The sequence below is a fragment of the Chelonoidis abingdonii genome, chromosome 4, assembly GCF_003597395.2.
Source record: "Chelonoidis abingdonii isolate Lonesome George chromosome 4, CheloAbing_2.0, whole genome shotgun sequence".
Lineage (NCBI taxonomy): Eukaryota > Metazoa > Chordata > Testudines > Testudinidae > Chelonoidis > Chelonoidis abingdonii.
The window spans coordinates 34,288,084-34,311,171 of NC_133772.1; the positions used below are offsets into that span (position 1 = coordinate 34,288,084).

Below are 23,088 nucleotides of genomic sequence, written 5' to 3' on the forward strand. Positions count from 1 at the left end.
ACTGTGTAGCACTGCAGTACCACGTCTGTCAGCGGCATCCAGTACACATACGGTGACAGTAACAAAAGGGAAAACAGGCTCCATGGTTGCTGTGCTATGGCGTCTGCCAGGGCAATCCAGGGAAAAAGGGCGTGAAATGATTGTCTGCCGTTGCTTTCACGGAGGAAGGATTGAGTGACGACATTTACCCAGAATCAGCCGCGACACTCTTTTTGCATTGGGATCTCAACCCAGAATTCCAATCGGCGGGGGAGACTGCGGGATAGCTACGGGATAGCTACCCACAGTGCAACGCTCCAGAAATCGATGCTAGCCTCGGTATATGGACGCACACTGCCGAATTATTGTGCTTTGTGTGGCCATGTGCACTCGACTTTATACAATCTGTTTTACAAAAACCGATTTATGTAAAATCAGAATAATCCTGTAGTGTAGACGTACCCTTACACGGACATCTGTGAGGGGAACACAGTGCATGGCTCAGAAATGAATTGTTTTCCATTCTCTCTTCATTTCATGCAGGTTGGAGGGATGCAGACTCTCAGGTGCGTGTTGTGGGTTTCTCTCCTCTGCTCTCAGCACCAGCCAGGCCCTGGCAGAGCTGAACCTTTGGGGGACAAAGCTGGGAGATTCAGGAGTGCAGGTGTTGTGTGAGGGACTGAGACATCCCAACTGCAAACTGCAGAAAATACTGTAAGTACCGGCTGGTCTCCTCCAGTCTGTGCCTGCTAGCATGGTAGCTCTGGCTGCTGGGTTACAGAACTGTAAAGCTTGCGCTCCCACCAGCCCCAGGCCCTGCACCTCAGGGGTACCATTCCACTCCTTAGAAATGTACAGCTGGAAGGGACCCTGAGAGGTCATCAAGTCCATCCCCCAGTGCAGAGGCAGAATAAATAAATGCAGCCCATCCCTGACAGGTGTTTGTCTCACCTGTTCTTAAAAACTTCCAAGGATGGAGATTCCACAGTCTCCCAAGGAAACTTGTTCCAGGGCTTTACTATCCTTATATTTAGAAAGTGTTTCCTAATATCCAGCCTAAATCTCCCTTGCTGCTGATTCAGCTGATTACTCCTTGTCCTACCCTTGGTGGACATGGAGAACAATGGATCACCATTCTCTTTATAGCAACCTTTCACATAGTTGAAGACTGTTATGTTGCCCCTCAGCCTTCTCTTCTGTAGACTAAACATGTCCAATTCCTTCACCATTTTCTTGTGGAGCTTGTTTTCTAAACCTCTTTTCACTTTTGTTGCTCTCATCTGGACTCTTTAATTCGTCAACATCTTTCTTGAACTGTGATGCCTCAAACTGGACTCGAAGAGGCCTCACCGGTGATGAGTAGAGTGGGACAATCACCTCCCATGCCCTACTTACGACTCTCCTGCTAATACACCCTCCAGTGATATTAGCCTTTTTCCAAAAATACATCACACTGCTTACTCATATTCCCCAGATCCTGTTCTGCAGTACTGACGCTTAGCCAATTATTCCTCATTTTGTAGTTGCACATTTGATATTTTTCCTTGCTAAGTGCAGAACACTGCACGTCTCTATTTAATATTATCAATTTCAGACCAATTTTCCAATTAATCGAGATCATTTTGAATTCGAATCCTGTCTTCTAAAATTGTTTGTAACCTCTCCCCAGCTTGGTGCCTTCTGCAGATGTTATAAGTGTACTTGCCACTCCATCATCCAAGCTGTTAATGAAAATATTGAGCAGTACCAGACCAAGACAGACCCCTGTGGGACCCTGTGTGATATATCCTCCCAGGGGTAGTTTCAGGCCAAACTTGCAGGGCTAGCAAAGCTCTGAAGACTCAGCTGCAGCAGCAAATGTTCTATTGAGAGCTGGGAAGAGGCAGCATGAGCAGTAGGTGTACAGCGTGGTACCATGGTCCTAGCACTGTATGGCAGCAAGACTTTGGTAATCAGGAAGGATATTTCAGCAAAAGAAATCTCTGTCAGCAAAGCAAAACAACTTAAACACATCAAATCACAAATCGCCCCAGCCTGAGGCTCGCTCAGCCTGAATTTGCAGCCATCTCAACCCACAGCCATTCTGCGCCCACTGGCTCCCCAGCAGCTGTTTTGATAGCCCTTTCCCTGAGCACCTGTGCAAGGACAGATCGAAGGAAGCCAGAATTAACCCCTTACTCGCTGAGGACCTGGGATGTCCCTAGCCCCTAAGTATTTGGCTAGTGGCACATGTGGCAAGAGCCATCCTTCCCTCCCTCCAGAATGAAAATGAAACCCTCTCCAGACAGACACTGACACTAGTGAGGGAACTACAGCCAACAGGGAGGAAACAAATGATCACTTCCCTCTCTGTGTATTTGTCTCTTGTAGGTTGGGGAGTTGCAGCCTCACAGCTGCTTGCTGTGGGGATCTCTCCACTATTCTCAGCACCAGCCAGAGCCTGACAGTGCTGGAACTGGCGGATAACAAACTGGGGGATTCAGGCGTGCAGCTGCTGTGTGAAGGACTGAAACACCCAGACTGCAAACTGCAGAAACTAGTGTAAGTAACAGCTAGTTCCTGCAGTCTATGCTTATTAACATTGTACTACAGTGACCTGAGCTTTGTCTACTGAGGCATCTGTATTCCTGACAGCTGTGGGAAACTATTTTCCATCCTATGAAAACTCAGTATTTCCCCCCATTCTGCATTGTGATGAAACAAACACCTTCTTAGAGAGAGAGAGGCTAAACTAGTCAATAGCCCATTGGTTAGGGCACTCACCTGAGGTGTGGGGGTCACAAGTTAAAGTCACTGCTCTGCCTGATTTGGGAGGAGACGAAGGTGGGCCTCACACAGACCAGATGAATGCCCCAACAATGGGGCTACTGGCTATTCTAGTCTTGCTCTCTCTGTAGTTTTACCCTGAAAGTCCAGCCTGGCTAGGAAAGACCTTCCTGACAGAACTTCCATCAACACTGAGACATTACCACAAAAAGTGTGTGACTAATCTGCATTTTCTGATGGAAAAACTATTTCAGTGAAAAAATCCCAACTGGTTCATCTAATGACCACCCAAAAACACTTACTCTCCTCCTGCGTACAGCTGAGAGACCCCACCACACTGCAGATTTGTCATATTTTACTAGACAGAAATTGGGTCACACAGAGAACTCTTCATTCCCCATAGAGATTTTCTGCAGATCCTCTGTTTATTTTACTCACTAAGGTTTGGTCCATACTAGAAAGTTAGGTCGACCCAACTACATCGCTCAGGAGTGTTAAAAATTCACACACACACACCCTCGAGAGACTTAGTTAAGCCGACCTAAGCCACAGCATAGACAGCGCTAGATCACTTACTGAGCATGGAATTCCGCTGGGAGCACATGGCTCCAGGTTCTGCTCTGGTTGCCCATTGGTCTCTGGGTGGAGTTTAAAAGGCTGGTTCTGAGCTATAAAGCCTGAAATGGCCTGGGACTGACCTACCTGAGAGATTGTTTCTGGCACTGGGCCAGACTGTCCCAGCTGCAGTTAGCACGGGCAACTGAGCTGATCCCCCTCTTTGTTATAAAAGAGAAGGGATGGTTGGCCTCTGTGAGGGCTCTGGGACTTGCCCTTCCCTCCCCCCAGTCCAAAATACTCCACATTTAGGAACTTTCTGGGCATGCTGCAAAGAGCCTCTGTTTGATGGGGTTTGGAGAGGGTTGAAGGGTGGGAAAGTGCTTTCTGTAGCTGGATGGATGCGTTCCTATTAGAATAATTAATTTAGTGCTACTCAGGTTTTGGCTGTAGCACTGATTATGTGCTAGAGGTCTAGAGCAGGGGTGGACAAACTTTTTGGCCCAAGGGCCACATCTGGGAATATAAATTGTATGGCAGCTGTGAATGTTCACAAAATTGGGTTTGGGGTGCAGGAGGGGGTGAGGGCTCTGATTGGGGGTGTAGGCTCTGGGGGTGGGGTCAGAAATGAGGAAGTTCAGAGTGTGGAGGGGCTCGAGGCTGGTGGGGAGTGGGGTGCAGGCTCCGACTGAGGGTTGTGTGCTCTGGGGTGAGGCTGGGGATGTGGAGTTTGGGGTATAGGACGGTGCTCCAGCTTGGAGGGGTTTGGAGGGCAGGAGGGGATCAGGGCTGGGGCGGAGGCTTGAGTGCAGGAAGGGGTGCAGGCTCTGACTGGGCATGGGGCTCTGGGTGGGGCTGAGGATGAGGGATTTAGGGTGCGAGGGTGCTCTGGGCTGGATAAGGGTTTAGAAAGCAGGAGGAGGATCAGGGCTGGGACAGAGGGTTAGGGCATGGGGAGAGCTCAGGGGTGCAGGCTCCGGCAGCGCTACCTCTATGGCTCCAGAACAGTAGCATGTACCTCCTCTGGCTCCTATACAGGCAGGTACTGCCCCTGCAGCTCCCATGGAGCATCAGAGGGCACTGGAGTGCACAGCAGCCGGAGCGGGCCATGCCACGGCTTCCAGAAGCCGCATAGAGTGGCCCCTGAATCTGCTCCCTGGCTGGAGTGCCAGAGCACCGGAGCAGGACAAACCCAGACCCACTCCCAGTGGGACCTCGAGGCGGACTTTGCTCTCGGGCTGTAGTTTACCCAGCCCTGTCTAGAGCCTTGTATAGGGGAGAGGGATAGCTCAGTGGTTTGAACATTAGCCTGCTAAACAGGGCTCTGAATTTGATCCTTGAGGGAGCCAGTTTAGGTCTGGGCAAAAATCTACCTGGATTTGGTCCTGCTTTGAGCAAGGAGTTGGATTAGTTGACCACCTGAGGTCCCTTCCAACTCTGATATTTTTAGGGACTTTTGTAATTTGAATCAAATGAAGTGATTTCTGTATTGCTTCTAAATTAAGAATCCTTTAGAGTTACACACAGGTATCAAGGAGGGGAAATGCAGACGAGGGGCAAAACAAGTCATCATTTTGCTCTCTGTATATCTTCATATCCTACAGACTGGGGTATTGTGATCTCACAGTTGCTTGTTGTGGGATCTGTCCTCTGTTCTCAGCACCAGCCAGACCCTGACAGAGCTTGGCGTAGGTGAACAACCTAGGAGATTCAGGAGTGCAGCTGCTGGTGAGGATTAAACATCCAAACTGCAATTACAGATACTGCAGTAAGTACCAGATGGTTCCCTTTAGTCTGTGCCTGTTAACATGGTGTGTTGTGAGTTACACTCTATTTATCAAAACAACAGGAGTCCGGTGGCACCTTAAAAACTAACAGATTTGTTTGGGAATAAGCTTTTGTGGGTCAAACTCACTTCTTCAGATGCATGGAGTGAGAATTACAATGCAGGATATTACACTGACACATGAAGAGAAGGGAGTTACCTCACAAGCAGAGAACCAGTGTTGACAGGGCCAATTTGATCAGGGTGGATGTAGTCCACTCACCCATAACTGATGAGAGGTGTAACTCCAGGAGAGGAAAAAAGTTCTGTAGTGAGCCAGCCGCTCCAAGCCTATTCAAGCACAATTAATGGTGTTAAATTGCAAATGAATTTTAGTTCCACAGTTTCCTCAATATACAGAGGCGTTTTGTCTCCACCTGGCCAGAATCAGTGCAGTAGAAAGGTGGCTTACAGCCAATATCTTCTCCTCAAAGTCTCTCAGCAGTGCCAGATGTGAATTGGTGCAGCCAAGGCAGAATCCAGTGGTTTTTAGCAAACCACAAATGCAGCATATTTTGAAGTTAGAAAAACAATGACTTTACTCACTAAGGCAGTAACAACCCACAGTGTGCACACTGCCCTGAACTGGAGCTGTCACTCCTGCTCTCTCAAAAGGGCTGGAAGAAAAGGAAATTGAACATGGCTCTGTTCTCCCAACTGGTGTACAGTAATGTGAATAAATAACATCAATTAATGTGTTTCCACAAAGTGGCTGGACTCCCCCAGTCATCACCTGTCCTTTCACAGAATATCAGGGTTGGAAGGACCTCAAAGGTCATCTAGTCCAACCTCTGCTCAAACAGGACCAACCCCAACTAAATCATCCCAGCCAGGAGGGATAGCTCAGCGGTTTGAGCATGGGCCTGCTAAACCCAGAGTTGTGAGCTCAATCTTTGAGGGGGCCACTTAGGGATCTGAGGCAAAAAATCAGTGCTTGGTCCTGCTAGTGAAGGCAGGGCACTGGACTCAATGACTTTTCAGGTCCTTCCAGTTCTAGAGATAGGTATATCTCTTTTTATTTTTACTATGTCAGCCCAGGCGCAGCTCTAGCTTTTTTTGCCGACCAAGCACGACAGGCAGGCAGCCTTCGCGGCATGCTTGTGGAGGTCCGCCAGTCCTGCAGCTTCGGTGTACCCACCGCTGAATTGCCGTCAATCCGTGGGACCGACAGACTCCTGCAGGCTTGCGCCAAAGGCTGCCTGACTGCTGCCCTCGCAGGGACCAGCAGGGTGCCCCGCAGCTTGCCACTTCAGGCACGCACTTGAAGTGCTGGTGCCCCAGCCACCGCTGCTCAAGTTGGGCCTTAAAGACCTGTAAGGATGGAGATTCCACCATCTCCTAGGTAACCATTCCAGTGCTTCACCACCCTCCTAGTGAAAAAGTTTTTCCTAATATCCAACCTAAACCTCCCTCACTGCAACTTGAGACCATTGCTCCTTGTTCTGTCATCTGCCACCACTGAGAACAGGTGAGCTCCATTCTCTTTGGAACCCCCATTCAGGTAGTTGAAGGCTGCTATCAAATCCCCCTTACTCTTCTCTTCTGCAGACTAAATAACCTCAGGTCCCTCTGCTTCTCCTCATAAGTCATGTGCTCCAGCCCCCTAATCATTTTCGCTGCCCTCCACTGGACTCTCTCCAATTTGTCCACATCGTTTCTGTAGTGCAGGGCCCAAAACTGGATGCAATACTCCAGATGTGGCCTCATCAATACCAAATAGAGGGGAATAATCACTTCCCTCAATCTGCTGGCAATGCTCCTACTAATTTAGCCCAATATGCTGTTAGCCTTCTTGGCAACAAGGGCACACTGCTGACTCATATCCAGCTTCTCATCCACTGTAATCTCCAAGTCCTTTTCTGCAAAACTGCTGCTTAGCTAGTCGGTTCCCAGCCTCTAGCACTGCATGGCCAAATCAGCAGTGTCACCCCAGCTACTGATAACACAGCCCAGCCAGAAAGTGTATCACTGAGAACTGGCTGTGGGCTGGCACCCGGTGCCATTTCTGACCCATCTTTCTCATGGCAGGCAATTTAGGGCTTGTCTGCAACCCCACTGGCCAGAGCTCAGTCCTGTCATCTCTAGTCTCCTCGGGGTCCCTGTGTATTGTCACCCAGCCTTAGCAATTGCCTCTCACCTCCTGCTTGCAGACTGCTCCACTCCACATGTCCTGATGCTGCCGCTCCCAGCCTGCCAGCCACAGCCTGCTTCCCTGATCAGTTCTCACCTTCCCACCTGCCTCCTTGCCCTGGCTCTTAGGAGACCACTGCCAGGCTTTCTGTCCTTGCTACCTGCTCATCCCCCCACACACTGGCCATCTCACTCTCCCAGCCTGATCCCTTCTGTCCACAGGATGTCACCTCTCTTTCCTTGTCATTTTGCTTAACACAGCGCCCCCTACTGGTGAGATGCTGATCTAGGTCCTTCCTCCACCAGACTAAGCTAGGGCTTAGTCCTTTCTCTTCCTACCACTCTAGAGGGGGTGGTATCCAGTAGGGAACCAGCAGGTCACTACAGGATATTGTTAGGATCACCCCACCTACTAGAAATAGCCCCTCAATCTACCTGTCCCTTCAACTCATCTGAACAATCACATGTAGAACACATAGTAACTGATACAACACCTGCACATGGTAAAGTATTCCCTCCAGGGTTTGTAGAGTTTAAGACAAGAGGGTGTGTTTCTATGGGGCACCACAGTTCTTGGCCCTATCTATGCTTTGTAACATTTTTATCAATGATGTGGCAGACAACATAGTATCACTGATAAAGTTTACGGATGACACAAAAATTGCAAAATGGGAAATAATGTAGAGATGTAGAGCACAAGTTACTGCTACCGAGTGATCTGTATTGTTTGGGAAATTGGGCGCAAGTGAACAATATGTGCATTTTAGTACAGACAAATATAAACTTGTACCTCTAGGAGCAAAGAACGTAGGCCACACTTACAGGATGGGGAACCCTATCTTGGGAAGCAGTGACTCTGAAAAAGACTTGAGAGGGTACGGTGGATAATCAGCTAAGGATGAGCTCCCAGTGCGATGCTGTGACCAAAAGGGCTAATGGATGTATAAAGAGAAGAATCTCGAGTAGGAGTTGAGGTTATTTTACCTCTGTATTTGCCACTGGTGTGATGGATGCTGGAATATTGTGTCTAGTTCTGGTGCCCACAGTCCAAGAAGGATGTTGATAAATTGGAGAGGATCCTGAGAAGAGCCATGAGAATAATGCAAGGATGGGAAAACCTGCCTTATAGTGACAGACTTCGATCTACTTAGCTTAGGAAAGAGAAGGATACGGGTTGACATGATCACAGTGTACAAGTACCTACATGGGGAACAAATATTTGATAACAGGCTCTTCAGTCTAGCAGAGGAAAGTATAACAGGATCCAATGGCTGGAAGTTGAAGCTAGACAAATTCAGACTGGAAATAAGGTTCGGTGAGGGTAGCTAACCACTGGGACAAATTTCCCAAGGGTTGTGGTGGATTCTTTATCACTGGCAATTCTGAAATCAAGATTGAATATTTTTGTCGACAAGCTCTGCTCTAGTTCAAACAGGAATTGTTTGGGGGACGTCCTGTACTGCAGGTCAGACTAGATGATCACAGTGGGCCCTTCTGGCATTGGAATTTATGAATAATCCCAAAGGCTCCTCTCAGAGCACTGTGGTTTACTGTACATGCCTAGAATGAAAACTGCTGATGGCAGCAAATGGGGCAAAAATAAGCAGTCACAAATCTTTGTATCTCTCTGGCTCCTGCAGACTGAGTGGTTGCCATTTCACAGCTGCTTGTTGTGGGGATCTCGCCTCTGCTCTCAGCACCAACCAGACACTGACAGAGCTGATCCTGGGAGAGAAAACAATGGACAATTCAGGTGTGAAACAGTTGTGTGAAGGACTGAAACACCCAAACTGCAAACTGCAGAAACTGGGGTAAGATACAAGTGGGCTCCTTTCACAGGTGTTCCTTTCACATGGGGCCAGCCTTTCTAAAGTGCTCAGCATGCAGTAGCTTGTGACTTCCATGGTCAGATTTTCAGAAAAGCCAGCAGCACCCTGGGTAAATGGGACTTCAGTCCCCTTGAACATCCAGCCGCAGTTGTGGGTGCTGAGTTCTTTGGAAATCTGGCACATAGTGGTGTGATTTAAGCGCTTTCGCCTGAGGTCACAGTGTTATTGTCCATGCACCCAAGAACTGGCACTAGTCTCCTCCTACAGAGAGAAAGGACAGAGATCCACTGCTGTGATACCAGTAGAGCTGGGTGACTTTTTTTGCTCAAACAGTAAATGTGCAGAAAAATGCAGTTTCGATGAAAATATTTGCAAATGGAGGTTGCATTTGGTGATATATTTTGGCAGAATAAAAGCTGATTTTTTTAACAGAAGATTTGTCTTGTCACTTTGAAAGTGCTTGTTTAGAATGTTTGTGTAGCTAATTGATTAATTGGTTTTTGAGGATGAAAAACACTTAAAAAGAAACTAAAGAAAACACAAAAGACCTGACTTTTTTTCAGATCAAATAATTTTCATTTGGCACCAAAAAAAATTGTTTGTTCGATTTCTTTCAACAACACAAAATCCTGTAAAATTGAGGTTTTGGTTCAAATGAACCTTTTTTCTTTTTTTTACTTCAGCCACCAACCTGAAAAATTATTATTCATGCAGCTTGACTAGCTTAAACATGGGATAATAAAGTGGCTGTTTGAGCACTCCAAGGCAGCATAGTTTTATGTTAGAATCTCTGTTATATACTTAGTAAGCAGGACTGAGAATACAAGTCTTGGGTGCTTCACAATTGAATTAAAATAGCCCTGCATTCAAATAATATTTATCACCATTTCAACATATAATTTGGGACAAAGCCAAACAGACAAGGAAAAGAGGGAAGAATCAAAGTTGACATCTAATTGTTTCTGTTTAATTTCTTTTTCTGTCTATGATGGCAACCCAGTTCCTTCATCTCTTCTCTCCTCATCTTGGTTGTCTGTCTAGTCAGCGGCTATACAGAGATTGTAGATATGGAAAGGTCCAGCTGGTCCTTAGGCAACTGACATCATGCCTTTTCTCCAGACAATGTCAGGCAGTTTTAAACTGTTTTAAGATCTTTCTTAGTTCATAAAGCTATCAGAGTTTCAGCTTAAGGCAGCATTAAACCAGCACAGCGGATAGCTGCAAGAGAATGTTTGAAATTTCCATACACTGGCCTGACGGGAAAAGGCAAATCTTTAAAAGAGAGAGAACTAAAAGACCAGAAATAAGAAGGTAAAAGACTTGACGGGATTACAAATGGAAATATAGTTTTTGTGGAGTGCTGGGATCGCAATCATTTAAACAACGTCCAGTTATTTTACACAGTCCTAGACATCCCCCCACACAGCCTTTGGTTCTGGGATGTTAAACCAAACACATGATGACAGCTTTCAAAATGATTTAGATTTAGAACAATACTTTATAGATTATAAACATTCAGGAACAAATAAGTTCACTGGAAGTCTGTTTTCTTGCTTGCATAAATGTCACGTGCTGGCATCTCTCTCCTCTAAGTGGGCTGCGAGTTATCTCTCTCTTTCAAGATAACAAAGGAAGCAGAATCTGATAAGTTTACCTGGGCTAGCCATGCATATCTTATTTCCTTACTAACTATTGCCGATCTTCTGTTAATGTTTCGCCATTAGCACCCTTGTTTATGCCTAATGTTTCTTTTCCTGGCACCTGTATTTCAACATTTCTTATTTCTGCTTAAAGGTACATACACATTTCTTTAATCCATTCTTATTTTTACAATATAATTCATTCTACTTTCACACGCCGATACGGCTGGTAGTGAAGATGTACCTGAAGAGACTGTCAGGGCTGTGAGACCCAAAAGCTTATTATGTGGAGCTGGTTGGGCTTTTAGGTTCACCCATTGATATCTGCCCACATCCTCAAGGATGTAGGCCCCTGTTGCTTATTGAAAGAAATGTTGTTTGGTTTCAGTTTTATAAATTGTATTAAAACTATTACACCAACAAACTGTATCACCAAAGTGAAGCTATTAATCGTACTACGAAACTAAATGAAGCACAGAGCAATGCAACTACTCAAACAAAATCAAACCCCGATTAAATTAGTCTCAATGTTGGATCAAAACTATGTCACCAAATTAATTACCTCATCAGATCAATAAGAACTGATTATTTGTTGTATTAATCCTGAAAAGGATCTAAGAAGGTGACTGTTTGGGTTATGAATCCAAACTAAAGAATTTTACCCAATCAATCAAATCTATAACTTGGTGCTGGGTCACCATCTTAATACTGTAAGAAGTTTATTATTTAATGTCCAAACCACAAGCTCAGAGCCAATTACAGAGCTTCCTCCTGACATTTCAGTGTGTGCTGGTGAACACTTTCCTCCCCTCACCCAGAGCTATTGCAGTGCAGGCTTTGAAAAAAACACACTCTGCTAAGCCGCAGTTTGACATCTCTTATTTGGCAATTTACAGCTGACAGCTTTGTTTCTCAGGCCTCAAACACACACAGACAGAACATACTTCAGCGAAAGTCTTTGAGATGTTTTAGGGCTACTTCTATCCAGGGAACTTTCTTTAAGGCGCCTTCCCGGTGTGGATTCTACTGTTACTCATACGCACATGCTGCATGTATGTACAAACCCAGGCTCTCACACCATCAGATTAGAGAACAGACAGGGCTGCTGGAATCATATTGCATTTATTTATATTTGTAGGTATTGAACAAGGACTTTTTTTGTTGTTTTAAAAGATGTGTTCATACATTTTTAGACATTACCCAAAACATTTTGTATTTAAGTGATGCTAAACTAGGAATTTGCATTTTAGTACATTTTATGGCTAAGATAGTATTTTTTTTTATTTTATTTGTTGTTTATATAGCAGTTTTGTGGTGGTATTTAGCCACCGCTATATATTTTATATTGCTTTTAGATTTTTTTAGATTTATTTGTACTAAGTTTATATTATATTTCTTGCTTGTGAATGAGATTACTTTGCAGTTGTGATAAGGAACTTAATTTATTTTTAATTATTTTTAGGTTTATAGTATTTATAACTTTTGCTTTAAAACTATTTCTTTTTAATATGGTGTTTGCTATATTTTGTTTTGCTTGGCTATTGGGATGTTGACGCATTTTTATTTTAGGCCATCACAATGGGAAGGGAATGGGGTAAACATTTAGATTTTATTTTAGATATGCTTAGTTGAGTTTAATTTATATTTTTTATTTTTATTTATAGTTTCTTTTACCCACTGGTAAACTCATTTTTATTTTTTGAATATGCAATATTTTTTATTTGCTGATTTTACCTGTTTTTATACCAATTATGTATTTAATATTTTAATACAAAAATGACTGTTAGCAGTGGATACAGACTAACACAGTTGCCCCTCTGATAACTTGTTAGCATAAATATACATGGACCATGGGGAATATTTATATTGCCTTAAAACCTGATAAATTGCAGGGAGCTTGGCATGCTGGGATGATTTATGATTTAGATGTTTTTGAGAGACTTTTTAAAAAAAAATAATGGCAGCATATTTGACACATTTTTTTTTACTACCATTGCACTTTTATTAGTAAACCAGATGTGCTTTTTTTGATTCACAGTATTGAATATTTTTAGTGGGGGTGCCTTTACCAAGGCAAATGTTTGCTCCGGAGTGACCTCTGGACATTTATGTTGTTTTTTTTGTTTGTTTGTTTGTTTTTGTTTTTAATTAGGGCATGTCTTAGCGTGTCTGGCTTGAACACCATTTTTGTGGTCATCCCTTTGTTGACTAAGATAAGCATTTACTGAGCCATTTGGGTGTTTGAGACTTTACTTTTTAGTAATTTCCCTGACAAAATGTGCTTGAGGGGAGTGTGGGTGCTTTGGATAGTAAGAGGGCCTGTTCCTGTGAGTGTCTTAAAAGATTGTACTGCCCAGATGGCTGCTAGGCACTTATGTTTACAGGGATTAAAATTTATTTTTCCTTTTTGTAATTTTTTTGATTTACATGCTATTGGTACTAGCTTTTTTTATTGTTGTTTTATAATAGTGTGGCAGCCAAGGCCATGTTATTGGCTGCAAAACGAATAACAAAAGGCTATGATTCATTAGGAAAACACAGGGCTGGGGCTGTGAGAGCTTTCTGTTTTAAAAGGTTTAAAGCGGAGTTTTGCTTTTTTTATTTTTATTTTGTTTTGTTTTTTTTAGCAGTTTCCACCGTGGGTGAGTTATTTTAGCATATTTATAAATGTGGTTTAAGAAAATTGAATTTTTTTAGCAGTACTTTTAAAGAGTGGGCATCGGTAGGCGCCAGCATTTTTACTAGTGCCCTTATCTTCCTCTGATCTACCTGTTTTCCTTTTTGTTTAATGACCATGCCCAGATGTGTAACCTGAGGTAGCACCAACTGAGCCTTCTCTAAGGCCTTGGCTACACTGGCTTTTTACAGCACTGCAACTTTCTCGCTCACAGGTATGAAAAAACACCCCCCTGAGCACAGCAAGTTACAGCGCTGTAAAGCGCCAGTGTAAACAGTGCCCCAGCGCGCTCCCAGCGCGGTACACTAATCCCCACGGGAGGTGGAGTACCTGCAGCAAACTCTCCCAGCGCTGGTGTCGCGACCACACTCGCACTTCAAAGCGCTGCCGGGGGAGCGCTTTGGAGTTTGGAGTATAGCCAAGCCCGAAGGCTACTTTGAACCCTGTTTTTTTAATTAGTGCCAAAACTTTTTCCATTAGTGTTTGAGTTTGTGCCTTAGTTTTTTTTAAATCTTAAAATGTTATTTACATATGAAAACACAAAAGACCTCTTTTGTGGACTCAACTGGTTTAGCATATTCACAACACATGGATGGGCAATAGCTGGGCTGTTGTGATATTCCTGGGGTAACTGACAAAAGGTTCATTGTTGCGCTTTTGTTCTAAAGGCAAACCCATTTTGTGAGTCTGGATTAGGGTGACCAGATGTCCCAATTTTACAGGGACAGTCCCAATTTTGGGGTCTTTCTCTTATATAGGCTCCTGTTAACACCCACCCCATGTTCTGATTTTTCACACTTGCTGTCTGGTCACCCTAGTCTGGATGTAGGGATATGGCAAAGAAACAGATGGACAAATCAATAACTGAGAAATATTTAGATGTGACTTGCACTTTTTGTATGACCTTTGTCAGATTAGCCACAATAGGGGCCATAGGAATGGTGCCCTTATTAATTCTTTTATAATTAATTGTTAGACACCAGGATTGGCTGTTTGCCTTTAGCACTGGCCACGCAGGGGAGTTAAAGGGTGAATTTGTTTTTTGAATGACACCTTGTTGCTTTAATTCCTGGATGGGCTGCACCAATTGGGCTTTTGTCTTTTTTTGGCAGGAGTATTGTTTTCAGGGAGGGACAAATTCCGCAACAAGTTTAACACAAGCATTAATTTTACCACAATTTTTTTTTGAGTGTTTACTGAGAGGAATTTTAAGGGCCACTTTTTTGCTTGTGGGGCTGTAAGTGCAGCTACTGGTGTCTCTCCCGTCAGCCGCTGATAGAGGGACAGTGGTGACAGTTGTATTTTCCCCACTTTTTGTGGGTGTTGTGATTGTAGTTTGTTGTATGGCTGTGATAGGGTTTCGTTTAATACAGTTTAATTTGGAGGCTTATTTTATTTATTTTTATTTTAAGTTTTACTAGGGTTTTATTTTATTTTTTTATTTGAGGATTTTACCGGATTGGGCTTGGTTTTATTTTTTTGCCGTTACAGCTGCTACTTGGGGGGTGGCAAACCCCAATTTGTTTTGAGATGTTTAATAATATATTCACAGTGATTGTAATTGGCAGGGGCTCTACCTTGTTTTAATGTTATTTTTTAATTATTTTTTGTAAAGCCTGATTTTTTTTGTATTTTGATTTGTTTTGATAATTTTTTTTCTTTTAATTTTTTTAGGATATTTTTGAGAATGTCCAACTGGCTTTGGACCCCAGTGGCCAGTATTTTCCATTGATTTAGTTTTTGTTTATATGCACCAAGTTTTTCATGCAGTGTGGCATTCTTCCCTTGGCAGCTAGCCAAGCAGAGGAATTCCTCATTGCATGCTTTTAACAATAGCAGCTGAGTCCCTTTTTATTGGGGTTGATGGCCTGTAGACCAAAAGATATTTTGCCAATTTATATTTATTTTTAAATTAGCTATAGTTTGGGCATTGCTTGTTTAGTCCATGGGCTGTGCCTAAACTTCTGCAAAACATTTTTAAAAGGGTTGGGGCATGGGGAGTGGCTCAAGGGTGCAGGCTCTGGGCAGCGCTTACCTCTAGCGGCCCCTGGAAGCAGTGGCATGTTCCGGCTTCTATGTGTAGGTGCAGCCAAGTGGCTTGGCACGCTGCCCTGTCTGCAGGTGCTGTCCCTGTAGCTCCTATTGGCCGCAGTTCCTGGCCAATGAGAGCTGCGCAGGCGGTGCTTGGGGCACGGGCAGCATGCAGAGCAGAGCCCCCTGGCTGCCCCTACATGTAGGAGCCAGAGGGGGTCCATGCTACTGCTTCTGGGAGCCACACAGAGTGGCCCCCGATCCTGCTTCCCAGCTAGAGTGCCAGAGTGGGGCAAATCCTAGATTCTGCTCCCCAGCAGAAGCTCAACAGCTGGATTGAAATAGCTGGTGGGCCAGATCTGGCCTGCAGTCTGTAATTTTCCCGCCTCTGCTCTCGGCAGTCCTTCGCACCGACCCCAGGGTTAGTGAGTTTCAGAGTGCAAATCACATCTAATACTGGGCCCCTGAGGCTGTCTACTAGACATCTTCACTTTTCTGTGCTTGGTATGGCCCACTCCTGCAGCATTTCAATGGTATGTTTCAACCAGGGTTCACACTCCTCTTCCAGAGGTATTGCGATGGGACCCCACAGCAAATAACCTTAACTTACAATAGGAGCTTGATGTAGCATGGGACAGCATAACCTTTTCCAATGCTTGCCCCTGTGCTTTTGCCCAATCATCGGCCGAGGCTGCAGCCCTGGGCTAGTGGCTGCTGAGCCGGGGCCCAACAAACCTGACCTATTAGTCATTATACAGAGTGATTTCCTCAAAATATAAACACAATTGTTTTCCCAACTTAATGAATCACTCACCAGGTGCTTGCAAGGGGTACTGACCCAGGATCCCAGATGAGCCCCCAAAAATGTAACCTTTCTGCCAGATGGAGCCAGCAGCAGCTAGGGCCACGTTCAATATCTAGGGTTTCCTTTCCATTGATCCAACAGAGAACTGGCTTGAGCCCCCACCCAGTAACCTGGGAAATTTACATATCCCCCTGGGGCACCTCTGAGAGGCAATAGTTCCTCTCTCGCAAGCACAGAGTCTGCGTGTAGAAAAGAAACTTTTAATAAAAGGAGGGAAGTAACTCAGCATTAATTTTGGAAAACACCGCAAACAGGGTTCATAAACATAAACCATGAGTAAAAGACCCACCCCAAGTAGGTTGGGCAGTGTCCTATTCCCCTCAGGTTCTTAAATCCAGCTACCCAAAAGTCCCCATCTCACATGCAACCCTTCTCTGCACCCCACTCACAGTTGCTGCCCTTGGTCAATGCAGACCCAGAGTTCAGAGGTACATCTGCAGAGTTCACCTCCCCTGCTGCATGAGGGTTAAAGCAGAGGGTAAGAGGGATCTTACTCTCTCATCGCGCCTCTCTACTGCGGCCCTGCTGGCCACTCATCATGTCTCTCTGCCTCTGCCTGCTCGTGCCAGCTGGCCACCCTCTTAGTGATTTTAGCTCTGTGCACTAAACGCTGTCCTGCCACAAGTGATCTGCAGCTCTGGAGAAGCAGGGCAGAAACAAAGTCCTGCTACAGATGATTTACCAGCACTGACTGAACAATTAAAATAATAAAAGGCTCCTAATAAAGCCTATTTAGCCCTATTTTTAACAGAAGAGACCAGACTAAACCAACCTAGGAAGAACCCTTAAGACTATACACTCTTCTAGCTGCTATTCCTACACCACCCCCACCCCATATTTTTACAGGGCTCGGACATTTGAACCCTTGTTTTACCAAGGTTCTTTAAACTGAAAGTGACTAACTCCTTTGGGAAAGGTTAAGCACAGTCCCTTTCTGTATTCCCACAATAATTGCAAACATTGGTAACCATATTTCACTACCCTCGCATTCAGTACTAACATCACACTGGAGGTAAGGCACACAGTTTTAACAGGGAGGGTAATTAACCACTGGAACACCTGACCAAGGATTGCTCTGAATTCTCCATCACTGGCACATTTAAAATCAGGAGTGGCTATTTTTCTAAAAGACTTGCTCTAGATCAAGCACAACTATTGGACTCAAAGCAGGAATTAATTCAAGGATGTTGTGTTGCCTTGCTGCATGACCGCGTAAGCACTAGATGATCACGAATGCCCTTTTTCTCCTTATGGTCGGTATCTGAACCTGCGAAACCAGATACTGGGGAAAGGCCAGTGCCCCGGGGGGGGGGGGGCGGGTCTAGGGTGGGCGGCGGTTTCTTTCCTAGGGAAATGGGAGACAGGGAGCCATGGGCCTAGAAGGATGGGACTTCCCTTGAACACACGGAAACCCTGTTATTGCCCTGGTCTCTACCTGTGAAGGATCAGGCCTGCAAATGTGCTTTCCCTTCCTTGTGTAGCTTGCAGGCTGGCTCAATGCAGGCTGCTGTTTGAGATGCTGGGATATGTGCACAGAATGACAGGGTATGATATGGAGGGGTGATGTGTGAAATGAATGACTGGTGGAAAATGAACAGGTGCATGGAGTATGCTTCCCTCGATCTCCACCAGCACAGAACCCACATTTTAGTATGCGAAGATCTTGCCCCTCCCTCCTAACAAGCACTGGCTGTGATCTGAGGGGGCCTCACTTTAGTAGCTGATCAACTGCTCAGATGCTTTGCCACTTTTTGCTCTCTCCCCCATCTCCTTCCTGAGCCAGTCCTCATTGAGTGTCACATGCTGCCTGCAATCAAACATGGTGTGTGGGGATGATCCTCTATATTGCACAAAGCAAAGAGATTGGCATTGACATGGCCTATGTGCCAGGCAATAATTGTGTACAGAAAAGGCAGGAAGGGAGGGGAGCATGAAAAGGGACACAGGTCTCAGCAACGGCACAGGGAGAAGGCCAGCCATGGAGCAGGGTACACTCTCTATCCTTTGCAAAATGCAGCTTGGGTCTCCCATCTTCAGGTGCCACTAGATGCTCTGTGGCTGCAGCTTGTAAGAGGTGCCCTCACCCTGCCAGACCGCATAGAACAGGAGCAGGTTGAAGAAGCTCCCCCTACCCCAAGACGAGCTGAGGAAGACCCTGAGTTATGTCAGGAACCAGAAACTGAGGCTTGTAAGTTACATTGCCCCCTCACTAATATCCCTTCTTGCTCTGGTGCTTAAGTCTCAGTTTTAAGATCAAGGGCATTTAAAGTACTGTGCGTTGACTTTTCCTCCCTGTAAGTATATTTCAGCCAATTTCTGTTGCAGCAAAACTCCAGCTGGTTCTTTAGGTTCACCGGCAGTGCAAATCTGCTTCGTCCACCTTCATAGATGACCAAATCCCTCCATTCAGCAGTATGTGATCCACTAAGCCTTGCAGGATGATTAACTAGTAACCTTTTCAGTTCACTGATTCACTTGCCCAGTGCAAGGGGCAAAGTATTGGGCTATGGGTGCCATCGATGGCCCTGCACAGTTAGGAAACCCCATTCTCTGAAAACCAAATAGAAGTGCTGGAACTTTTCTTATGGCAGCCACCTGTGGGTACATCAGTGTTCACTGCCTCACAAACCTGCACAGCCACAACCCTGACAGTGGTTTACAATGGACCTATTGCTGTCTGGTGTAGCCAGCATCCACAGGGCAATAGCCACCCACTTCTGAACTGGTGCAGCTTCCCTGAATCAAGTGTTCTGGTGCTGGAGAGTTAGTGCAAGCTCATCAGAGTGCCCCATGAAGGTCCATTGCCTCATTCGGCCCATAACTTGGATCCTATCACATGGTGCTGGTTCTACTTCACCAGATGTGACAGTCACTAGAAGGACGCACCGTGACAATACGGGCATTCACATAGCTATACCATGTGAGCAGAATTGACTTGTCAGTGCCCCACAGGGTCAGCCATCTTCGATGTGTCAGAAAATGCTGCCCAAATTCCATCCTGCAGCTTGCTGAGCACCCACTTCACTGCATAACCATTTATCCCTCAGTAAGGAACAGGAGACAAACCAGATCATCATCCAATTGCTCCATGTCTTCTACCCAATTCTGTGGGGAGTAACAATCAGAAAGTGACATGATCAAGAACTGACATCGGCAAGCATGTGAAGGTGGAGGACAGTACCAACACCTCACAGCAAAGCAGTTTTTGTAGTGTCTCCCTGTGACACACAGAGCCCTGAGATACCACCCCTGAAATGGCAGGGCTACTGCTGTGTACTTACAGTGGCAATGTGGCCACAGAGATATGCATGTACACAGTGTTATACGTGTTTCCATCGACGCTTAGGTGGGTTCTTGGCCATGAGTATGTGATTCACATGGGGGCATAGTCTTAGTGTGACAGAAGAAAGCTCTCGCCAACATAAGCTCCAAATCAGACCAGTCACATTAAAAAAAAAAAAAAGGACCAATGCTAGTGTGACGTGGTGATTACTCCAGAGGTCACTTTTCCACATAAAGATGAATCCAAAGCCCAGGGAAAGATTCCCTTTGACTTCAGTGGGCTTCACAGCAGACCCATAAAGCCTATTCTTGCCCCATTGAAGTCAATGGGAGTTTTGCAGTTGACGCCAATGGCTGCAGTATTAGGCCTATAGAGCAGGTGAAATTCCCTAGTAAGGTTTAATACGCTCTTCTCACCAGCTTTGCTCAGATGCAGCTGCCTGCAGACGGGGCTCTGCAGGGGAGAATTACCCCTTAATGTGTTAGGATCAATTTCCACCTTGAATTATCCCAGTGCAGCAACCATCCTCCACTAGCCCTAAGATCCCAGGTCTTGTCCATGTGGAACTTCTGTGCTTCAGTGGAGCTGCATGGATGTAACTGAGGGCAGAATTTCTCTCTTGTGTCACAGCAACCGATTGTCTCCACCCTGGTCTGGTAAGAGAGGAATTAGTGCAGGTAACCTGGCAGTTACTGCAGCATCCATATCTCCATCTCAAATGGATGTAACCATGCACATTCCTGAAGAAAAGCGTAGATCAGAGAAGAGTGTGGTGGAGGTACAACAAACGCAGAATGCTGAATCACTGTTTTGTTGGCAAACTCTTCCAGTCAATGATCCGCAGCCCCCATTGGCTTCTACACGAAAGACTGGACACCACACTGGCTCGCAAAATACTGGCAACCGCAATGACCATGAGAGTGAAGCAGCATAATCACTCAGCAAGAGCGATCAATCCATAACGCGTAGAAAGAGCTTAGATGAAGGTACCTAGATGATCGCATCAAGAGAGTATGCATGCAAGTCTCTTCATGCAAAACTGTCTGAAAAGGCTCCGTTGCATGCTGGGAATGCTTGCTACCCAAACTAGCACTGCAGGCACTTCAAATCAGCTGTATGTGCAACAATGGAACTTCTTTAAAACTGTGGAGCTGTTGAATGAGTTTGATGCTGGTCAGCGACCATCTAGAAGATGTCACCACCCAAGAAATGTACACACACTACTCTTGGGAAAACAATTCAAAATGAGATCATCAACAGTACTGGCAATCAAAAGTCAATAAAGATTGTGGCAGATATGAAGTCAGCAAGCTATTACTTAATTCTTATTCGGACGCCACCTGATCAGCCATATGAACATATGACTTAATGGTGTGTTTTGTAACAACAAAGAAACCTAACGAAAATGTCCCTGGGAATGGTGCTGTCAGTAGAGCATTTCTAGAAACATTTAATTGACATTGTGATATTACAATGGACTGGTATGACAATGTGCTCTTAAAAGCTGGAGATATGGGAATTGCGATAGCTGACATATGCGAGGTCAGGGCTGCGATAATTGGTGCCAACACGAGAGGAAAGAACAGAGGATGGCAGAATGGATTCTGAGAGTTAACACACTCGAGCCTTGTTTTGTCCCGTGCAGCTCTCATTCATGCATTGGTGGTGAGTGATGCCAGCATTCAGTCCAGTGAGGCGGCTGAATTTTAATGTAATTTCAACAGCTTTCGATTCTAGTTTTCTCTGGCATTAACTTCATATGATGGCACACATTTTGGAAAGGCGCAACATTCTGAGGATGAAGCTTAGAGGTACTAATCTGCCAGTTTGGGGTAGAATTCTAGAGTAAGGCCTTATAACAGTGATGCGGGAAAGTCGAGTGAGGTTGATAAAGCTTATCAAACACCAAACTGGAAGATAGATGAGCCACATAGTTGCCATTATGGAGGATAATGCTATGAAGGAACTGTTTGTGGAAGAAAGTGGCAGAGGAAAAAAAAAAAAAAACAAAGAAATGGAATCACCAGAACATACATAACTCACATTTCTGTGTGTTAGTGTTGTGCATGACATATTGTTTGAAATAAAATTTGTAAGCAGAGACTCCAGTGTCGACCTTGAATATCTGGGGCAATGGACAACTGGACAAGCAAAGTCATACTACAGTTACTGGTTCAAAATGAATAATTCCAAAATGGCTGAAGAGTGCACAGAAGTTTGCGAGGAACTTCACACTGACTATTTCCCCACCCATTCGAGAACTACAAAGTCACCGAGGAAGAAGACATTTTGATCGAGACATGGATAATCCCACAGAGACCCAACGAACAAAATTCAAAAGTTGAAATTATTTAAAACCGGTGCTCAGTTGTGCAATACAGTCAGTTGAAGACGTTTATGCGCCAAGCAACATAGCAAGTATATTTGGGCATGTTGTGTGATTTCAAACTCCTCACTATAACCTGAAAAGCACCTACACCAGCATGCCAGGGCACTAGAACAATGTTGAATATGGTGACATGCGCGTATGTGATGCGAGTATTAGATATAACTGAAAGCCTTTCAGATATATTTCAGCAGGATCAACTCCAAAGTCTGTTCCTGGAATATATGTGCACAATACAGATATCACCCTATTCAAATGCTTTTGTTTCTCTCGCATACTTCTAACACTTCTGTAACAGTTGCAGTGGATGAATGAAGCTCTCCAGCTGAAGTTAACAAAAACACTCTGTGTTCACAAAATGAATACAGGAGAGGCTGTCGGGCCTTTCAACCATCTCACAGAGAGAGTTCGCCCAGACTGGTGGACCTTGGCTCAAATCTTTGCAACCAAGAAAGGCACAGAGAACATCACTTTGATTATTCAACACGAAAAAATTCCATGTTTATATGGAAAGAAAAGTCACATTTGCTGTTCAGAAACATTTAAAGTTAGTGTTTAACTTAAAATTTTGAGAAGGCATTTTAAGTTGTTAGTTTTCTCCTCTGTTGGGGTAGTACAGGGCCGGCGCTAGGATTCTGACGCCCTAGGCGCCGGGAATTTTCCGCCCCCTGCGCGGTCTCACGGTCTGGCGGAGCTGCCGCAGGCATGCGCGCAGTCCACCGGCCATGGATCCCTGCCCGGGGGGGGTGCCCCAGGCGCCGCCGCCGCCTGCGGCTCCTGACCCGGGCGGAGCGCCCAGGCCGCCACGGCGCTCCCTGCCCGGGAGCGCCCCAGGCCGGCGGCAGCGGCTGGCTCCTGTACCGGGTAGCGCCCCGGGCCGCCGGAACCGCCGTGGGCGGCTCCCTGCCGGGGGACGCCCTGGGTTGCCAGGCGGGCGGCGGCTTCCTGAACCCCCGGGGGTGCCCTAGCTGCCGGCTGCCGGGCTGCGTGCTGACCCCAGGGGCGCCCTAGCTCGCCGGGCTGCCGTGGCTGCGCGCTGACCCCGGGGCGCCCTAAACTGCCGGGCTGCAGGCAGCTTCTGCCGCGGCAGCTCAGACTACCGGAGCGCTGTTGCAACCATTT

The 23,088-nt window shown here is 45.5% G+C and overlaps 2 protein-coding genes across 2 annotated transcripts in view; one reads left to right on the forward strand and one right to left on the reverse strand.

Moving 5' to 3' along the window:
- Window positions 1-9,070, forward strand: part of LOC116822637 (NACHT, LRR and PYD domains-containing protein 3-like) — a 56,947-nt gene extending 47,877 nt beyond the window's left edge. Inside the window, 6 exon segments of the mRNA XM_075064653.1 lie at window positions 523-693; window positions 2,350-2,520; window positions 4,905-4,936; window positions 4,939-4,993; window positions 4,995-5,072; window positions 8,896-9,070. Coding sequence (XP_074920754.1) covers window positions 523-693; window positions 2,350-2,520; window positions 4,905-4,936; window positions 4,939-4,993; window positions 4,995-5,072; window positions 8,896-9,070 — 682 coding nt within the window.
- Window positions 1-23,088, reverse strand: part of LOC116836373 (NACHT, LRR and PYD domains-containing protein 12-like) — a 596,145-nt gene that overhangs the window by 461,064 nt on the left and 111,993 nt on the right. The gene's annotated exons all lie outside the window — the stretch shown is intronic.